This window comes from Phocoena sinus, chromosome 2, assembly GCF_008692025.1.
Source record: "Phocoena sinus isolate mPhoSin1 chromosome 2, mPhoSin1.pri, whole genome shotgun sequence".
Taxonomy (NCBI): domain Eukaryota; kingdom Metazoa; phylum Chordata; class Mammalia; order Artiodactyla; family Phocoenidae; genus Phocoena; species Phocoena sinus.
Window position 1 is genome coordinate 68,916,250 of NC_045764.1, and position 21,244 is coordinate 68,937,493.

The 21,244-nt window shown below is 42.5% G+C and overlaps 1 protein-coding gene across 1 annotated transcript in view; it reads right to left on the reverse strand.

The window, feature by feature from the left end:
- Positions 1-21,244, reverse strand: part of MAP2K1 (mitogen-activated protein kinase kinase 1) — an 80,146-nt gene that overhangs the window by 58,451 nt on the left and 451 nt on the right. Inside the window, 1 exon segment of the mRNA XM_032619978.1 lies at positions 21,192-21,244. Within this exon segment, the coding sequence (XP_032475869.1) occupies positions 21,192-21,244 (53 nt within the window).

Sequence of the window (21,244 nt, forward strand, 5' to 3'; positions counted from 1 at the left end):
AGAGATGATAGAGAGAGAGACAGAGAGAGATATCACAGTGCAAGCCAAAAACAGGGAATGGTACTAACAAGTACAGCAACAGCTACGGGGTAAGGGAGACAATAATGCTGAAAGTGAGGTGGGCACAGTGGGGTATGGGAACAGAAAAAAGACAACTCCATCTAAGATGAGGAAGGGAAAGTGAAGGTGAGAAAATGTAATGTCCACGTTTAGACCTGAAAGATATCAGTTGTTGCAACAGAGGGAAAAGCACTCCATCCAGGCTCCATCCCACTGTTGGTGGGACTGTAAATTGGTGCAGCCACTATGGAAAACAGTATGGAAGTTCCTTAAAAAAATGAAAAATAGAGCTACCATATGATCCAGCAATTACACTCCTGGGTATATATCCAGAAAAAAGAAAACTCTAATTTGAAAATATACATGCACCCCAATGTTCACAGCAGCACTCTTTACAATAGCCAAGACATGGAAACAACCCAATTGCCCACCAACAACGACTGGCTTAAGAAGATGTAGTACATATATACAGTAGAATATTAGCCATAAAAAACAACGAAATATTGCCATTTGCAGCAACGTGGATGGACCTAGAGAATATAAAGCTTAGTGAAATAAGTCAGACAGAGAAAGACAAATACTATATGATATCACTTATGTGTGAAATCTAAAAAATAATACAAATGAATCTATATACAAAACAGAAACAAATTCACAGACATAGAAAACAAATTTATGGTGACCGAAGGGAGGGGACAAATCAGGAATAAGGGATTAACAGATACAAACTACGATACCTAAAACAGATAAGCAACAAGGCTTTACTGTATAGCACTGGGAATTATATTCAATATCTTGTAATAACCTATAATGGAATATAATTGTCAAAAAACCAAATCACTACACTATACACCTGAAATTAACACTATTGTAAATCGACTATATTTCAATTTAAAAAAAATTCCAGTTTGGAACCTTCATAGAAATAGAATCAAGAGCTGCACAACTCAGAAGATATTGGCTTCCTTGAGAGAAAGAGTGCGTAGAAACCTGAAGTCTAAAAACTGCTGAGTTCAGCTTTCCAGGTCCTTGAAAGTCCACTGGGGAGTTCTCTTTTAGATAATTAACCTCTCATTACCTGGTCCAAAGACTGGCTCATAGAAGCCTTTGACAGTAAAGTCAAATCCAGTCCATCATGCATACCAGCTCATTGTAAGGACAGAAGTGTTTCTCTCACGACAAACCACAGTCCTGGAGCCAATTCCTGAACCCAACACTGATTTACATTATTGCTATCTATGCAATACAGTTATAAATGATGGTTGCTTTTCCAGTGATGCTTGAAACGTTAATTCAGTTCACCTATTTCATTTCATATACACATTACTGAATTCCAGAGGGCTATTTTTATTTGCAAAATTGCACCCTCTGTCAATAATTTGCCTCCAATCTATAACCATGCTCTTAACAAAAGACACCAAGATTGTGGAATTAACCCGGGTCTGGAGCCTTCCATCCTTGAACAAGATCTCTCACCTGCATTAAATGGAAGCATCCTCTTGTCCTGTGTTACAAAAGACTGTTACCCACACAGTGAGAGTATGTTCTGAAACAAATAGCTGAACACACTAACAAGACACTTTTCTAAAACAAACAAACAAAAATACCTTTCTTCTAACTTATTCTTGGTTAAAAAAGAGTGTGACTGTGGAGGACACCTCACATTAATTGCGAATCCTCAAAGAGCATTAAAGAATACGCCAATGACTAAGATTAGAAAACAAAATTTACTAAGATGGTACTCCACTGCACATTAAACTTGAGTTATTAGCTGTGGAGAAAAACAAGACGACTGCAAAAACAGCCTTGTTAAGCGTTCTTTGGACCTTGGTCACTTTAGGTTAAAATTCTGCAGGCTCTGCCTGGCATTCAAAAGAGAAGCATGTTCTTAACAGCAGAAGATAAAAAAGATTTGTCCACCAGGCTCTTCCTCTTCACTTCTCCCCACCCACTTTCTTTTCTTCCAAAGGAGAATGGCTCTCATTTACTCACTGGTTTGCCACATCCTGCCTCAGAAGCTACTTCCTAAGAGCTGCCTGGGCTATTCTGAGAGGAGCTTTAACTCCTTCAGGCCCCCAGACCCTAGGACATTTATGACATCCCTGCCCACCATCATCTTTTACAGTCTAGTAACTAGACTCTATTTGATCACATAATTAATACTCCCAACTTTCTTTGTGCTGGCTTGGAATTAAGCACTTTACCTACAACAGAGTCAGGCAGAGGCCACATCTCTTGGTCCTATCTGGGGTCTCCAACTAGCCCAGCTTTGCTTAATCAGTTAAAAAGGACAAAAAGTAGAAATGATTCAAGCACAGGTATCAAGAAACTCAATGCACATAACACTACGTTTGATATCAGTGAAAGCCCAGTGGAGCCAATCTCCTGTCCCACATGAGCTCTGTAAGCTAACCCCGACATTCATTCATTCCATGTTTAGAGACTACCTACTACGCACCAGGCCTGGGCTAAAGATGGGGCATCAAGACTGAACTCCTGATCTCCAGAAGCTCACAGTGCAGGTGGTAAAACACAACAGACACGTGTGAAGATCACCACACATACACACCCCCCCAAGTGGTTTGTCTCCTGAGTAGTTCATGGACAGTCCCACTGGAGCTTTTCCAAGGAAGACCACGCAAACTTTCATGGTCGAAATAATATCTGACTTCAGCCTTCAAGGAGGGGTAGCCTCCCAAACATTGGCAATAAAATTGGGTGAGAGAGGTTAAGTAATGAGCCCAATCGACACAACAACTTAGGGGTGGAGCCAGGACTCCAACCTCAGCTGTCTGCCTCTGCAGATCACACTCCTGCAGAGCAAGGAGCACCCACTAAGAGCCAGAACAGAGTTTGTATCTGTGGGGAAGCGCATCATGGTATCAAAAGAGGAACAGGGCATCAGTAGCTCCTTTCTTGCCCTAAATTAAAGAGACTTGAGATCTTCGTAGTAAAGAAAATAGAGGAAGATACAGATATATTTTTAAATCAAGAAATCAATAGACACTGACCACCTACTACAAGTGAATCCTATGCAGAGAACGGTTACCTTCTGCTGTTACAGCTGGCTTCCTGCTAGACACATCACCCAGTGCAGTGCACATCATCAACTGGCCCCTCTGGCTGGCCAGACATGTGTGCCCCTCCCCAAAATACCCCACTCAGACAATAGGCCCCACCCCTAACAAGGGAGGACCAGAGACCAGTTGACGGCACACCAACTGCTGAGCTCCCAAGCATCCCCGAGTCCGCTGGCAGGAGATGTAGAACACTGAAGCTTCTATGACAAATGAGGAGTATTATTTTTTTCATGCTCCAGACTTGGACCCACTGTTACATTTTACTAATCTTTGGCGGTCTCAACACCTGACTTTGGATTATGTATCTATTCGCCATATTTGAAAACATCAAAATCAGATGATTTCTAGATCCAAAGAGCCAAAAGGTATACCATGAAGAGAAAAATTAACAACAGCTTTTTCTCTCCCTCCACATATACTTATCATCCTTCCCTCTTTTTCTTTTTTTCCTGAAAGTTAAATCCTATTAGTCAAAACCACACAGGGTTACCCCTAGGCTGCACTGACTCTACAGAAATCTGTCAAGACTTTACTTGCCGTTACCAAAGGTATGTCAAGAGAGGCTGTGAGGGTCAACAGGAAATGAACTCACTCTGTGCTGGGGGCCTTTAACAATGAGCAACTGATCACCTTTATTCATTTTAAACTGAACATACAGACTCTGCCCTACTTGTAAGACAGATCGAAGCGCAGGCATTGGGACAGGGCAGAAAACAGCCCCACTCTCAAGAGTAGTCAGGGGCCTCGGATCTCGATTCAGGTCTTCACCAGCTGTACAACACCAAGTAAGCTTCCCAGCCTCTCTGGACCTCAATCTCTTCACAACACATCCAGGAGACTGAACTATCAAAATCTTTTCCACATTTAACATATAAGGACAGACAGGTGGCTGTGCTTGGGGGAGAGGGAATGAAAGGTGTTGATGGTGAAAAGGATGATTAATATAACATAATGCTATCCTGGGTCTGGAAATGGCCTGGCCTAGTGCTGCGTTCACCTTATCAGCCTAGATTTATTGGGGTGGGGGTGCAGGAGGGCTGGTGGGTGGGAATCACAGCCACCTACAGTGAAATTAAACTCTTTTCCCAAATGAGTTCTGCTGAAGTGTGATTTATCCAGAGTGTTAAAGTACTTACCAGCAGTATGAAACCATGTCACTGAAGTGTGATTTATCCAGAGTGTTAAAGTACTTACCAGCAGTATGAAACCATGTCACTGAAATTGTATTACTGCACAGACTTAACTTTTCCCCAAATATGATTTGCAGAGAGGATGCAGAGCTGAGAATCTTGCGTCTGTGGCCATCTGTCCTATCCCAATCCCTGGAGAGGCGTGGGGGGAGAGTGTGAAAAGCCACAGGTGCCGTGTATATTCAGTCACCGATGTCACACATCCATCAGAGAGCCCAGCAGTTGCTGGGAATAAGTGTTCAGCTCAGCATGCAAAAGAGGCCTGCCAATCCATCCAGCCCCAAACATTCCCTGAGCCTTCCTCTGTGCCAGGCATGGGGCTGAGGGAACACCACAGAATGTCACTGCCAGTTTCCCCACTGGGCTAGGAAGGGACTATTGACTGAAAAGGCAGTACAAAGGACTACAGGCACTTAACTGCCTGTGTGACATACACAGCCCTTAACCAGGATCAGTTTCTTCATCTACTGGGTAGAGATAACACACATTCCGCCTGCCTCATGTGGTTGAATGAGGAAATAAATAGATGTAAAAACAATAAAGAGTACACAGGGCCTCGCAGAACAAATGCTATGATTACCACCAACACTGTGACCCTCCTGTGCCAAGATATTATAAACTGAAAATAGTCAACCACTAATTAAGTCAAAGTCAGACTTCGCAGGGATCAGCAGAGTCTCGACCTTGGGAGAGGAGCATCTTCTGCCCTCTGTCATCTCAAGGCTTAAGTCGTTCAACAAAATTTTACCAAACCAGGGCTTCCCTGGTGGCGCAGTGGTTGGTTGAGAGTCCGTCTGACGATGCAGGGGACACGGGTTCGTGCCCCAGTCTGGGAGGATCCCACATGCTGCGGAGCAGTTGGGCCCGTGAGCCATGGCCGCTGAGCCTGCGCGTCTGGAGCCTGTGCTCCGCAACGGGAGAGGCCACAACAGTGAGAGGCCCGCGTACCGCAAAAAAAAAAAAAAAAAAAAAAAAAAAAATTTTACCAAACCGGGTGCTAGGGAACATGATGTGCACTGGAGATAATGATGAATAGGACCCGGTCCCAAGCTTCCTCAAGTCCAGTCCAACTGGACAGAGTTATGCAAACAACTAACACGTGACGGGATATGTACAGAGTGCTCTGGAAGGTGGAGTTGATGACTGCTACCTGGAGTGGGGTGGAAGACAAGTCTGTGATGGATTTACAGAAGAGCTGACCTATAAATTGAACAAGATTAGGATTCAACATGCACTGAAGGTGGAGAAGGGAATCCCCAGTAGAAGACACAGTCTGAGCAGAGGCCAGGGCCCACTGAGGAAGATGTTTGGAAGAAATATGAAGAGAAGTTGAACCTTAGATCTACCTGGAACTGACCCTCAACATCTGGTTTGTGCCACAGGAAGGGAGTGTTACCTTCCCTTTATGTCAGTGACTACCCTTCCCTATTCCTACACACACACACACACACACACACACACACACACACACACACACACACATATGCACATATACACGTGCAGTCCAGGAAATCCTCTTTAAACTCTTGGAGAAGAAAGCTGAGCTTCCTGGGTGGTGCCTGCCAGGCAGATGGCGGCCTAGAGAAGCTGGGAGGAGTCTATATTAGGCTGTACTGAGGCACTAGGCACCTTTTGCAGCCTCCTGTTTCACTGAAAATAATTCTTTTGCTTCCTGCACATCCCCAGAAATTGCAAGTATGCCCGGCGTTATCTCTATTCTAAGTCTGTGTGGATAAAGAACAGCTGAAGAGCCTCATCACTGGAAGTTCTTTGGGAGGTGGGAATTTTCTCTCCTTCTCCCCTGATAGAAAACAAGGCACCCTGGGCTGGGAATCTAGTCCTGCCTTTATCATGAGTCCAGTTAATCATCAAAAGCAGTTTACACACACATATGAATCCTTTCTGCTGGGCAGGGGTTGTTGTGCCCATTTTACAGATGTGGAGACAGACTCAAGGATATGAAAACTTTCTAGAAATTAGACCCTACTCTAAAAAACAATACAGGAAGACCTCTGGGTGCTCTGCCTCCCCCAGCCCGTCTGCCCCTATGATCTCAGACAGAAAGACCAGATGTCAAAGCTCCCTGGGATCCCTTCCAGCTGTCCCCACCATCTTTAAAGTCCTCGCTGCCCCTACCTTTGCACTCTCAGGGAAGACAGGCACTCTCCTGGACACCTTGCCAACATTCAGATTTGCTTTTAATTTCTCTGAGCATACTCATGCGCCCAAAACTTTCATTTCTCAGTTTCTGAAAGACAACTTTCTAAGCCATGAGTCAGACTGAAATCAAACATCACATTTAGGCTTCCTAAAAATATTACCCCAGCACAATGCCTTGGTTTTGTTCCCACATGCCCACCCTCCAAGCACACACACATACACTTCAGACTATCATTTAAACACTGGAATGTATAATTTAAATGTCTTTAATAGCATCTACTAAAAGGACATTCCATGTGATTCTTCACTTTACTTCAAAGCTATGCCTCCAAACTGGAGCTTTTACTGAATTTTAGGACTAAAGAGTAGATATGTGGACAGCAAATACTGACAATAAAACTCAGAATATTTAAAATGCATTCAACTCAGTCATAATAACACTGGCATCTTTTCCAATTTTCAGCAAAAAATTCTTTTTGTCCATCTCTCAGCCCAGTGCCTGGTATATATTAGATATGTACTAAATATCAGTTAAATGAATGTTAATACATCTTAATCTTCTAAACATACAAGTTAGAAATCTATGGTTGTAATTCTGGTCATAATCTAAATCTATTTGACCCTAACACAAATGACATTGGAATAAACAGCAAATAACAAGCAGCTGCTGGCATTCAAAGTATATATACCTCTGTCATTTGAACGGTTTTGAAGTTGGCCTTCTTTGGAAGACAATGGTTGGCAGCTGCGAGTTCAATTACAAAGTTCTTGGTAGGAAGGCAGAGAAAGAACCAGGGGAATCAAAGTGCTATTTCATACATTAAGCATGGAATTCCTTTCCAACAAACATCCTTCAATTCCCTGGGGGCTAATCATAACATGCCCTTTGAACTTGGGAAAACTCAGGACTGTACTTTGGGAGGAAGAATCTAGTTTGAAGGCCAGGCAAAGCTCAAGAGAGTAAGAGTCACTCCTTTTGCACATCTCTATTCTGCTAATGTTTTTTAAGGAAGAGGGTGGAACATAGGAAAAGCCACCAGGCAATAAGTCTAAAGGCCTGGATTAATTAAATGTATGACACTAAACAAGTTACTTCCTTCCTTTGTCCTTCATATTCTCCTTTGCAAAATAAAGGGGCAAAAATAATAAGAGTAAAATTGGATGACTTCTAGATGCTAAGAGAATTTTCTGCAATGATGAAAATGCTGTAATCTGCTCTGTCCAATACAGTAAACACTAGCCACACATGGCCACTGAGTCCTCAAAGTGTGGCGAGTGTAAATGAGGAACTGATTCTTAACTTTATTTAATTTTAATTCATTAAAATTTAAATAGCTACATATGGCTAGTGGCTATAGTTTTTGGTGAGTGTAGCTCTAAGAAGACCTTCAGCATTTTACGCAATCTTTGGAGGGCTATGTGGGAAATGCATGGTGTTAGAGAAGGACAGACCTGGGTTCTAAACTTAGTTCCACCACTTACTAGTTATGCAACCTTATGCAAGTTACTTAACTTCCCTAAACTTCATCTTCCTTATCTGTACAATAGAATATTATGAACCTTCTCACAGATTTTTAGTGCAAATTCAAGACAATGGATGAAAATAGATCAGATACGCCCTCAATAAACGGTAATTTTTCCAGTTATGATGTCCTTCAGGGATAAGTTTCATGTCTTTTGCCTTCGTCCTACTGTTCCTTCCTGATCTAGGACCCATACTTTATTACCCCACGCCTGGGTCCTACAGATAAAGCGCTTCTCTTTCAAGAAAGCCACTTGCTCAGGAAGTGTTCCAGATCCTCAGCTAGGGGCGCACCTTCAGTACCCAAGTCCTCTGTGCCTCCGGAACTGCTGATTTACCCTGTGTCCCCTCCACCTCACATTTCAGGAATTCACAAAACCCTTCCCCCTGATTGCCTATCAAGCTGAAACTTTGTTCAGTGCAGCCAAAACACCTGTTCGTGGTTTCTGGTACTTTCCTCACTAACTCTCCCCTTGACTTCCCCTAGTCAATATTTTATAGCTTTTTATTTGTAAATGCTTTAAGACTTTTTAAAAATAATTGCTCAGTGATTTAGAATACTCAGAAATAAAAATGCAGCAAGCTACATTTATGGCTAACCCAGCGTTAGTTTAGTTACCAAAATAAAACAAGGCAAAAGACTATATTTAAAAGGAGTGTTTTAGTAAAATAATAAAAGTGTTGCACTGTCTATCTAAACTAATATAATGAGCTATGAACCTGGTCCAAATGTTCCGCTGGTCCTTCCTTTGGTGAATAGAACTTTTCCGTGGCTCCAATGCCCAAGTTTTATCAGTGGACACAAATGGATGCCTAAGATAAGCAGGATATATTTTCTATTGTTAATAATTATTGGGATGTTAAACTACCCTCTTCTTCTTGTTTTTCTAGCATTCCTCAGACTCAGAGAAAGAGAGAGAGAGAAGAGCTGAAATACAGGCTAGCATTTTGGTAGGATTTCGATCTGGATTTGAGTAGGCCATTAGACAAAAGGTTTATAGTTAGCTTGGAATGCCTGCTAACTTCTGAGGCCTCCCCCAACAAGGATATTCTTGAACGATTATTTACTGAAGGATGATATGAAATCAAACAGGGCAAATAATTTCGACTCTGAACTCTCAAATGCGGTGAGGGTCTAATCTAATTTTTAAAAAATAACCTGGATACATAAGTTATAACTCAATAAAGAAACGTAATGAACCTGGATCCAGACAACCTGTAAATACGACAATGTGGCTGATTAGTCTTGTCTTCTCCTCACAACTCCCCAAATTTCAAGATTTGACTGGAATCTGGAACTCATGTGGATCATTCACTCAACTCAATTGTTCCATTTTTTCTGAAAAGTAAATGCACTTAAGAGCATTTGAAATTCTGAACCTTTCTTGGTAACAGGTAAACTCAAAACAGGTCAAGTCTAGAAAGGTGATCATTTCAGAGGGACTTTTGTCTGTGGTTATTTTGAAAGCCACTGCTTTAAAAACTGACATTATGAAGCTTAAAAATAGGCCTTCCTACTAAGGATCCTGGACTAAAATAAAATACCCTTTCCTTCCCCCATTTCCTCATTCCCTTTTCCCTCAAACACCTTAGGAGAGTGGTGATATAGAGGGACAGCCTTTTCCAGTGTTTCAGATTATTACTTGAAAAGAGGTTTTCAAAAATTTTTAAGAGTACTAGGTAAAGTTACCTTCAGTGTCGGGTAAACTTGGAAAATTTTCAAACCAAGTAAGTATCCCAAGTGAAAATATGTCTAAGTTGGGATAAAAGTTCAAGCACCTTCTTCCACTCCAGCTGTGTGAACTCCCAGCAAGTTCTCCCCACTGCTCCCCCCCCCCCCCCAGTCTGGTTTCCTCATCTTGCAAAAGGAGTCAGAGGGCTGGAGGACCTGTAAGGTCCCATCCAGCCCTAACAGGCTCTCCTTCTATAAAGCTGGGCGGCTGCTTCCTATTTTCATGACTCCTTGGAGACAGCAGAAAAGCCCCTGGCACAGAAGGTTCCTGGGAAGCCTCATTATACTTAAAAGTGGTCCCCTGGGACATGAGAACTGCTACTGAGAGCAATGCAAGCTGAGATGGCTATAAAATAGAAATGGCATTGAGAGGGAAGAATTAAGTTATGTTTTGCAGATGACACTAGTAAATCTAGAAATACTGATATTCAATCAAAAAATTACTAGATATCTGGGACTTCCCTGACCGTCCAGAGGTTAAGACTCTGTGTTTCCACTGCGGGGGGCATCAATTCCATCCCTGGTCGGGGAACTAAGATCCTGCATGCCGCGCAGTGCAGCCAAAAAAAAAAAAAATTACTAGATATAATAGTGAATTTTAAAAAGCTGCAGGATATAAACAATTCATACAAATCAAACCACAGTCAAGAGAAAACACAAATTTAAAAATGTTCAATCACAACAGCGTCAAAACGTTAGGTATTTGAAATATTAACTTAGGACACAAGAGAGTTATTCAAAAGAAACTATAACAGGAAAAGAGGAGGAGACATTAATAAATGGAAAGATAAACCATGACAATTCTTAAAGTTTTCTTTAACCCTACCCAATTTAAGAAAAGGGAAGGGCTTCCCTGGTGGCACAGTGGTTGGGAGTCCACCTGCCGACGCAGGGGACACGGGTTCGTGCCCCGGTCCGGGAAGATCCCACATGCTGCGGAGAGGCTGGGCCCATGAGCCATGGCCGCTGAGCCTGCAAGTCCGGAGCCTGTGCTCCGCAATGGGAGAGGCCACAACAGTGAGAGGCCCACGTACCAAAAAAAAAAAAAAAAAAAAAAGAAAAGGGAAAAAAAAAGACTATCAAAACTAAATAAGAGTTAAAAAGAAATTTTAGAAAGAGATAAAAATACCATAAAGACCAAATAAAAGTAAACCTGAAAATATAACAGATAAAAATCCTATTTAATAAACTCCATGAAGATATTAGAACTCACTATGTAGAAAAATTAACATAGACCCATACCTCACACCAAGAACATTAATTAATCCTAGATGGGACCATATAAGGGGCAGAAAAGTCTAGAAGAAAATGAAGCCCCATACTCCTATTAGTTATGACATGATGATAGATGTCTTAATACTAAAGAAAAGTAGCCTACACCATACAAAAGGCATGCTTTGCAAAATAAAAAAATATTTTTTCCTAAGTAATACAATATAAAAGGAAAACATTGCAGTGGGACAATGTAGTAGCCACATAATTTATAAAACTTTAAAATACAAAGCACACTGATCTATTGCTTCAACAAACCAGAAGACAAGTAACTGTACTGGCTAATAAAAGACATGAACTAACAAAAAATAAATAAAATACAAAGCACATCAAAGCTATATAGACGTATCTATTAAAGAAGGGTCAGAGGAGAAGAAAAGTTTGCGTGAAACTTTTCAAAATGTTCAGCTGATACCACAAAACCATCCCACCTACCTCTCCAGCTTCATCTCCTGCTACCTGCAGCGATGCACCCAGCACACTAAACTACTTGCCGGCTCCTCCACACATCCCAAGCTTTCCCACTTGTGTGAAGTTGCTCATCCTGAGCTCTCTTCCTGCCATGCCCCCCCTGCCCCATTCCCATGGAAATCCTAGCCATCCTTCAAGACCCAGCTCAAATGTCATCTCCTCTGTGAAGGCTCTCCTAATCTTCCCCACTGGATGTGCGTTCTTCCTCCTCTCAATGATCTGACAGTACTTTCTTTGTACCTCTTCTCCTGGGGCACTTTTCTTACTCTGCAGCCATCTGTTTCCTTCTTCTTGTGTCTTTGCAACCTCTAGCTCCCCTCCCATATGAGATTTTAAGATCCTTGGAGGCAAAGACAATCTTACCACCTACAGCATCCAGCACAGCAAATTACATTTGGTATGCATTCATTAAATATTAGTTTAGATTGAATCGATGAAATACAGAAAATAATCCCATTTCAAAAATACAGACTGGCAAACAAAGTAAAGCAGACTGACGAGGAGTCCTATTAAACTATCAAAAAAAAATCACTAAGGCTTCCCTGGTGGCGCAGTGGTTAAGAATATGCCTGCCAATGCAGGGCACATGGGTTCAAGCCCTGGCCCAGGAAGCTCCCACATGCCACGGAGCAACTAAGCCCGTGAGTCACAACTACTGAGCCTGAGCTCTGGAGCCCATGAGCCACAACAACTGAGCCCATATGCCACAACTACTGAAGCCCACGCGCCTAGAGCCTGTGCTCCGCAACAAGAGAAGCCACAATGGGAAGCCTGCGCACCGCAACAAAGAGTAGCCCCCACTCACGACAACCAGAGAAAGCCCGCGCACAGCAACGCAGACCCAACACAGCCAAAAATAAATAAATAAATAAATAAATTTAGAAAAAAAAGAAGGGACTGAAATGAGGATCATTTGCTTGTAATATGTCCTCCCCCTCTAAAAAAAAAAAAAAAAATCATTGAACTTCAAAAAAAAAAAAGCCAACTTCCTGAAGCTTGAGGGACCAGTTCAAACATACATTGTAAATTGGTTCTGTCTCTTTATGGAACATATTCAGTTAATATGTAACAAAAGCCATAACATGGTTCATTGCCTCTGATTCTGTGTATGAATTAATCTCAAAGAACAAAACAAATGGGTTTGAAACATTCATAAGAGTAACAATAATAAAAATTTGAAAGCCACCTAAATAATCAACAAAGTGTCATTTGTGAAGCCAAATCCTATTCTTTAGCCAAAAATAAATGACAAGCATTAGAATTATGTCTATGTGTAGAAATGGGGGGGAGGAGAGACCCATCAACTGATCACAGCTATCTATATATGCCTATAATGGAATAACCAAAAGTTAAACTGGAAAATTTAATGTCTGAGGTTCTTTCTTTAAAAAGGTTGTTGATACATTCAATTTTCTTTTGAAGTTGTACTTGAGCAGGCAAATATGCAAAAAGGAGTTGGGGGGAAAAGAAATCACTCTACCTTTGTCCGATTTTTCTTCAACCCCCGTGTAACCTCTTCTTAATCTGACTCAAAGCAGGATACCCCTGTGAGCTTCACCAAGAAATGAGAGGCAGAGATCAGCATTTTTAGCAGTAGGCCCTGCACCAGGATTCAGAAAACACCTCTTTTAAAAACAAAAACGCAATTCATTCTGGGAGGTGTTAACTTAGCAAACAGGTATGTGAGCCTTCAAACAGCTCTCATGGGCTTTCAGGCAAAGAACAGGACATGAAGAAAAAACACAATCAAGTGGCCAAAAGAGACCAAGATGAGTTTTTCAAAACTGGCAACTTTTGGAAGGGAATAAAAGAAACAAAACTGGGACGCTAAGCTTTCTTCTCAGGCTCACCTCATCTTCCTCCCAGTCTGTGGGTTCTCCAGGTTTTCTCAACATGTCAGAAAGATTCATCATTGCTTGACCTGTACTTCCTATGGATGTGGTAGAAATAACTACCAATTCAGACTGAGGGACGCTCGCAAGGAAGGGTTTTTTGTTGGTGGTGGTTTGTTTTGTTTAAACATTATTTTGTTTTTTTCCAATCTACCAATAATGATTTACTATATTAAGAGTGTATTGATGTAGACCCAGGGGTTCAAAAAGGTATGGTCCCATATAATCAAATTAATGAAAAAAGACACATAAGGAACATTTAGAGAATAAGAAAGCATAAGACTTCAAAATGATATTGCATTTAATGTGATGTTTGTTACACAATATAGGCCAGAATACAAAAGGGGAGAGAGAAAACGTGAGTTAAAATTAAAAGGGGCATAAGGCTTAGGATGAACTTTAATCCTTGGGTACTCTTAAAAAATTTATTATGAATTTTTTCAAACACAGAAATATGGAAAGAATAGAACAGTGAAACTCACACACTAACCAACTAAATGACTGTGAACAATTTTGCCCTGTTTGCTTTATCTACCATGTGGGTATGTGTATTTTTTCCCTGAACCATTTCAAAGTAAGTTTCACATATCAACTATGAACAACAACATTCTCCTACATAATCATATCATTATTACATCTAAAAAATTAGCCCTAATTCTCTACTCAAATTTCCCTAATTGTCCCAAGAATTCATTTTACAGCTATCGCATTTTTTTTTTATCGCATTTTTTGATTCAGTACCCAACCAAGGTTCATTCATTACATTCGGTTGACATGTCTCCTTAGTCTCTTAATTCTCTGACAGCACCACTCCCCTACTTTTCCCCCATGACATTGACTTTTTAAAGAGACTGGGTCATTTGTCTTAGAGAATGTTGCACATCCTGAATTTGCATGCTTGTTTCCTCCTGGTATCATTTAATTTGTTTCTCCATCCCTGTATTTGCTGTAAACAGGAAGTTAGATCTCAAGGCTTGATTAGATGCAGGTTTGGGTTAAACTTTAAATAACAGGCAGCATATAAAACATCTAAATCAACATGATTTATCAACATTTGCAATTTGGTATTAAGAACAAAAGGTAATAGTCAGCTGAGAAGGAAGAAACCAAAGCGGGCACCACTAACTACACTTCCCACTTGGATAGCATTCCAACAACCATAAAGTGCTTTCATACACATTATTTTGGATGATGCGTACCTGCCCGCCTTCCCTCACAGGTGTGTTATATTATCATCCTTCCTTTACTAATGAGGAAAACCAAGGCTCAGTGAAGTTAAATGACATGCCAAAGGTCAACAATTAAGAAGGGGCATAACTGAGTCTCGAACTCAGGTCCTAGAATAGCATGGAGTTACTCAGAAAAGGCTACATGGGAGATGAACTCTATGCTAGGTCTTGAAAGATGGGCAGCATTCATTCATTCCAGGCACTGGGCGAGACGCCGGGGAAATATCAGTATACAAGATAGTCAAGGTCCCTCCCCTCACTGAAAGTGTGGTGGCAAATACAAGCCAAAAATAAAATCACACAGGAAAGTGGAGGAGGGCATTCCAGACAGGAAACCATGTGAGCAAGACCGGACAGAGGTAAGAAGCAGTGTGCTGGGGCAATGGGAGGACAATAAAGGGATCAGGCAGAGAAAAACTGAGCTGGATGGGTAGCTCTAACTGAAGTATTCTCTGCCTTTCTTTCAAAGATGCATAAGTAAGTGAAAGTAAAATGTTGTTTATGTGTTTATGTTCAAACAAGCACCCCACACATCTCCTTGCTCTGGGCTAAGTCATTTTTATGAACCTTTTTGCCATTTCTGTATCTGCTACAACAACAGCAGAGACATTCTTCCCAAGGACACGGGCTTCAGCTGGCCCTACTTTTCACCTGAAGTTGTTCTCAAAAGACTGTGCCAGTATTAGTTATTGCAGCAACAAACCAGTAGAAGCATCCAAGTTCAGAACTACAAAATCAGTTAAAACCACTTCAGAAGCTTCTAGTTATCACGGTGTACATCCCAGGTAAGGCCATAAGAGATCCCCCAAAAGCACAACCACCTGTCTCAATGTTTCTGTCCCCTTCCTTAAGGACCTTCACACTAACAGCTGTGTGTCCCTACAAACGTGGCAGAAACTGCTGATGCTATGAACGATGCTCTGAATGCAATAATTAAGTCTGAGGGTTTCAGCCCCAAATCCAAAAGCTGTGGATGCCGCCAAGGCCAAGCAATGCACCTTCTTGTTTATTCAGCACCATATGGCCTTCAAAGCACTTCTGTATGTGTTATCTTGTTTAATCTTCATGATACTCCTTCAAGGTGGGAATGGTTCAATCATTTAATCAACAGATATCTACTGAGTACCTTCTATGGGGCCAGATACTGATCTACTCACTGAGCAAGGAACAAATCAAGCCCTCACCTTCATGAAGCATACATTTTAGTGCGGGCGGGGTGAGGTGCAGATAAATACTTATGGACAATGCAACATTAATTAGTGATAAGTGCTATGAAGAAAAATAGGGCAAGATAAAGGAGTAGAGCATGACAGAGAGTGCTATAATTAGAGTGATCAGGGGTGGTCTCTGTGAAGAGACATTTGAGCAGAGGTCTGAAGGAAGTGAGGGAGCAAGTCATGTGGCTATTTGGCAGAAGAGAATTCTAGGCAGAGGGAATAGCAAAAGCTCTGAGATAGGAATGTGCCCAACCGACTGTGGAACAGCACAGAGAACAGCATGGCTGGAGCACATAAGTGAAGGGGACAGTGGAGGAAAACGAAGAACCTGATCAGGCAGGGCCTTGTAGGCCACTAAGGCAAAGATTTGGTAGACCATTCTCATCCTCACTCTACAGATAAGGAAACTAAAAGAGAGAAAGTACAAAGGACTTGCCTAAGGTCAAAGAGAAAGTGAGGACTCGGAAAGTACCCTGCATTGCCACCACGAATTCTACTCAGGGCTCACACTTCTCCTTGTGGAGATTAAAAGCGTTCCTTTAAAACACAAAGAGATTAAGTATGTGCCTTATCATGGAAGGAGAGGCAAGGTACCCTAAGACTCAGCAATCCCACTTCTGACTACATTCCACAGGGAACTCTTACAAGAGTCGAAAAGGAGTCGCGTCCAAGGATGGCGATGGCTGCACTGTTTGAGGCAGCAAGGGGTTGGAAACAACACAATTGTCTTCTCTAGAGGAATAATAAGTAAAATGTGGTACATGCACAAGACTGACTGCTCTGCAACCAAGAGAAATGATGAACTAGATACATGTATAACAGCATGAACAGAGTGTGCAGAAACATGGTGTTTGGTTAAAACAAAAGAAACTGAAATAAAAGTTTAGGGTGGTCATTGCTTCTGTTCAAATATTGTTGATTATCCTCCTTCCAAGAAGGCCCCTGCCCCCTTTGAAGGTCAACGTGGCCATGTGACTTGCTTTACAAAAATGGGAGCAAAAGTGACATGTGTCACTCCTGGGCAGAAACTTTAAAAGCCAGAATGTGGTTCACAAGATTCCCTTTTCATTAAGCATATTTCAGGCATGGGGTGTCCGTCAGCCTGAGTCCCTGATGGAATCCAATCAACAGAGCCTCCCACTGACCTGCAAGCATGTCAAACTACTGAGATTTTCTAGTCTATCCCAACTGATGTAGATTTATAGCACAATAGGATTTTTAATAAAAATTGAATATAATTAAGGTGCACAACACGATGATTCAATATACACACACAGTGAAATGATTATTTCAGACACGCCAATTAACATACACACCTCCTCACAAAGTTACTATTTTGTGTGTGCGTGACAAGGGCACCTGACATCTACTCTCTCAGCGAATGTCCAGTATTCAATACAGTATTATTAACTGTAGTAATCATGCTAAGCATTAGATCTCTAAACTTATGCATCCTATTAACTGCAACTTTGTATCCTCTGACGAACATCTCCCCGTTTCCCCCACCTCCCCACCCCTGGTTAACCACCTATCTACTCTCTGCTTCTATGTCTTCCACTTTTTTAGGTTCCACATATAAACTGAGATCATGCAGTATTTTTCTTTCTGTGTCTGGCTTATTTCATTTAGCATACTGTCCTTCAGGTCCATCCATGGTGTCACAAATGGCAGGATTCCCTTCTCTTTTGAGGCTGAATAATAGTACAGTATCATTCAGCACTCTAAGCACACGAAACGATACTATCTATTGAATACCTCCCAAAGGCACACATACAGCCAACAAACAGGTGGAATTATAAGACCATATATAAAATAACCTAGAGTGGGTGAGATGGTGCCTGTGAAAAAAAAAGGTAAATGGGGAAGGGGGAATGAGAGTAAAGGGGAAAATAAGAGAAAAAAATGAAAAGGTATTAAAAGGTTTGTTAAACACGTGCAAATATTAGAACTTTCATTCACTCACTGATTCACTCCACAAACATTTGTGCACTTATTATGTGTCAGTACTATTCTAGGTACTACTTACAGAAGAGTGAATCCAAAAAGGGCAGTCCTATGCTTATAGTTTATGGTGTACAGAAGAGAGAAATATTTAAAATACCCTAAAAAAAGATTATGGACAGTGAAGAAATGTCATTAAAAAATCAGGTGACATGAGAAAGAGAGACGTACTTTAGATTAGGTGGTCTGTGAACAACTCTGAGGAAATGACATTTATGCAGAGAGGTGAAGATTGCTTCCTTCCTAGCTTGGGAACAGGAAGGGATGATTCATTCCAGGCAAAGGGAACAGCATGTGCAAGGGTCTGGAGGGAATATGGACCATCCCGTGGAGGAAGTGAAAGAGGACCAGGGTAATGTAGGAAAGGAGCAGGCAGGAAATGTGGTTAAAGAGATGGAGTGGGGGGCAGGCAGGAGGGGGATAGCAGCAGGCTCATAGCCCAATATAAGGAGTTTGAATTTTATTCTAACGGCAATGAAACCATGAAAACATTTTAAACAGGGAAATGATATGATCTTATTTCCAATTTATTTCATTCTAACTTGGCACCCTTGCAATATGCTCATATATTTTTACAGACTTGCAGAAGAAATATTTTTGCATTCTTTTTCTTCAAGGACCCCCAGAACTTGCATAGACATCAGGTCCCACATAACCCAGCTCTGTCTGAAAGGGGTAAGTGCTATGTTAGAGATCAGTCTCAAGGTGCCAGAAAGCCACAGAGAAGCAACCTTGCCAATTTAGGACCAAGAGTTCTTTAATGTCAATGGATTTTTTTCTTTCGTTTACACTGTATGATAATGTTCAAACTGTGCCCTAGTCTAATCACAGAAATCATGAGTACATCAGCTTTGCTTGAAAAAGGTGAAAGATGTAGATGTGGGCTTCCCTGGTGGTGCAGTGGTTGAGAGTCCGCCTGCCGATGCAGGGGACACGGGTTCATGCCCCGGTCCGGGAAGATCCCACATGCCGCGTAGCGGCTGGGCCCGTGAGCCATGGCTGCTGAGCCTGTGCGTCCGGAGCCTGTGCTCCGCAACAGGAAAGGCCACAACAGTGAGAGGCCCGCGTAACGCAAAAAAAAAAAAAAAAAAAAGAATGTAGATGTATACAGCTTTCCCCCCATTAGTGGCAGGAACTGTAGGGGAACAGTCCCTGTTTGTCTCAGGCAGCCTACACAAAGATGCCTCCTATTGTAACACAGCAATGAGTCATGGAGGTAGGTGCACATGGCACAGAAAAACTGAGCAAGGGAGAGTCGTTTATCCAGAAGCTAAGGCACCTTAACACACATATCCACCGCCACGACTGGAAACTACCTTCTAGCTTCCTTGAGGCTTCTCTACCCAGTAACAAAGGTACCAGCAGCTAACATTCATGGAAGGTTTCCTACTATTAGCTCATTTAATCTTCACAATTACTCTAAATAGGTTCTATCATTAGACCCATTTTCACAGATGAAAAAAGCTAAACCTAAGCCCGAGAGAGATTTGTCCCAGGTCACAAAACCACAAACTTAGCCTGACTCCAGAATCCCACCTCCTAACCACTGTTTAGAATCTCCCAGTCCCACTCAAGCATATCTGCCACCAACTCCAGGAGAATTTCTTCTTTTCTTCCCTGTATTGTTTTCTTATAACGAAACTCCTCCCCTTTGCAAGAACACAGCAGTGGTGTCACAATTAACAACAGAAGGTACTTCCACTCAGTACCCTCCTCCAAATCAAACGGGAGCACGATGATCAGGCCACAACATTCAAAATTTGTCCTGTCCTTCCCTGCCCTGGGGGGCTTTCACACTATTTTAAGGGGATAAAATTCTGCACACTAAAACTGAACCAATCTTTGCAAAGTAATCCACTAACCTGTACAAGTTAATATCATGCAAAACAGACACTACAGTATTGAAAGGAGTTTGGGGACTTCCCAGTGGTTAAGAATCCGTCTGCCAATGCAGGGGACAAGGGTTCGAGCCCTGGTCTGGGAAGATCCCACATGCCGTGGAGCAACTAAGCCAGAGCGCCTAGAGCCCGTGCTCTGCAATGAAGAGAAGCCCCCACACCGCAACAAAGAGCAGCCCCCGCTCACCGCAACTAGAGAAAGCCCCTGCGCAGCAACGAAGACCCAAAGCAGCCAAAAATTAATTAGTTAATTTTAAAAAAAAAAAAAAGAAAGGAGTTTGTCTGAGGAATGTGGTTGAGCTCACATCACAGGTCTGTCCACCACTGGCCTTGTGATCATTACAGGGATGGACAGAGCCACCAAGCCAACAGGTCCCCAGGCGATTGAAATTGAGAGAGTCAAAGGAAGGTTACAGAAATCACCAAAGGGCAGAAGATCCAAGCCTAATCTATTCATTTCATCAGCTGGCTTCCTAAAGTCTCCAGTGTGCAGGTAAGAGATTAAGAACTAAATCTTTTCTGGTTATTTCTCCAGCTCGCCGGGTCTTTCTCCCTCAGGCAGTCTTGTCCCTTACCCAGGACTCAAGAGTTGCGGGGAACTCAGAAACATACATGAAACAGCCGCATCATTGTTTAACGAAACAAAGTACTGGTTTGTGAGCAACACTGTAAGCTGCAGAGATGGAGCACCTTGTGCGTGATTTCCAAGACCATGGTGTCATGTCTCAGGTCGGAAGTTAGGGCTTATGGTCAAGTAAGGAACAGCCAGGAGAGACACTGATGAGATTTGTTTAATGAATGAATGAATGAAAAAGTCAGATGAAGAAAAGAAAAACCGCTCCCTTCGAGACAAGAGAGTTTCCAGGAAGGCCAAGGAATGAGAGCCCCCAAAGTCGACAAGCGAAAATCCACTGTGATGTCGGTGTTCACACGCCCCCGCTGGCCAGGCAGCGGCCGCAACTAGGCACTCCCAGCCCACAGGTGTCAGGTACGAAGGTGAGGACTGCTCACAGGTCCCAACTCCACACTCTATACCGAGTTGGTCACAAAGACTTAGATGCGATCTTAATTTTTTCCAAGACATCTGCTCCCTTCTCCCGGTTACAGGCCAGAAATGCAGAGGATCTGGGGGGAAAGAGCTGGGTAGGGGCGAGCGATGAACCGGTTTTTACTTTTTAGGGAGAAGGAAAATGACCAGAGATCAGGGATGGGTGAAAGGGTCGGGAAAAGGGTGGGGAAGGGGGCATCGCGATTCGTTGGGTCCACTGACTGGTCTTGAGTCAGGCGCACAATCAGTGCTTAGTCACCGATACCTCTGCGGCCGGGAGTTCCTCGCGCCTGGCAGCCCAAGACGTACGTGACGACCCGAGCGGAGCCCCGCGCGCCGCGCACACCCGACTCGGCTCCTGAGGCCCGGGCCCCGGCCTCCCCAGCCCGGCCCCGGTGCTCGCCTCCCCCCAGACTTACTCCGCCGAGCTGGTCCCGTTAACCGCGGAGCCGTCGGGGGCCGGGTTCAGCTG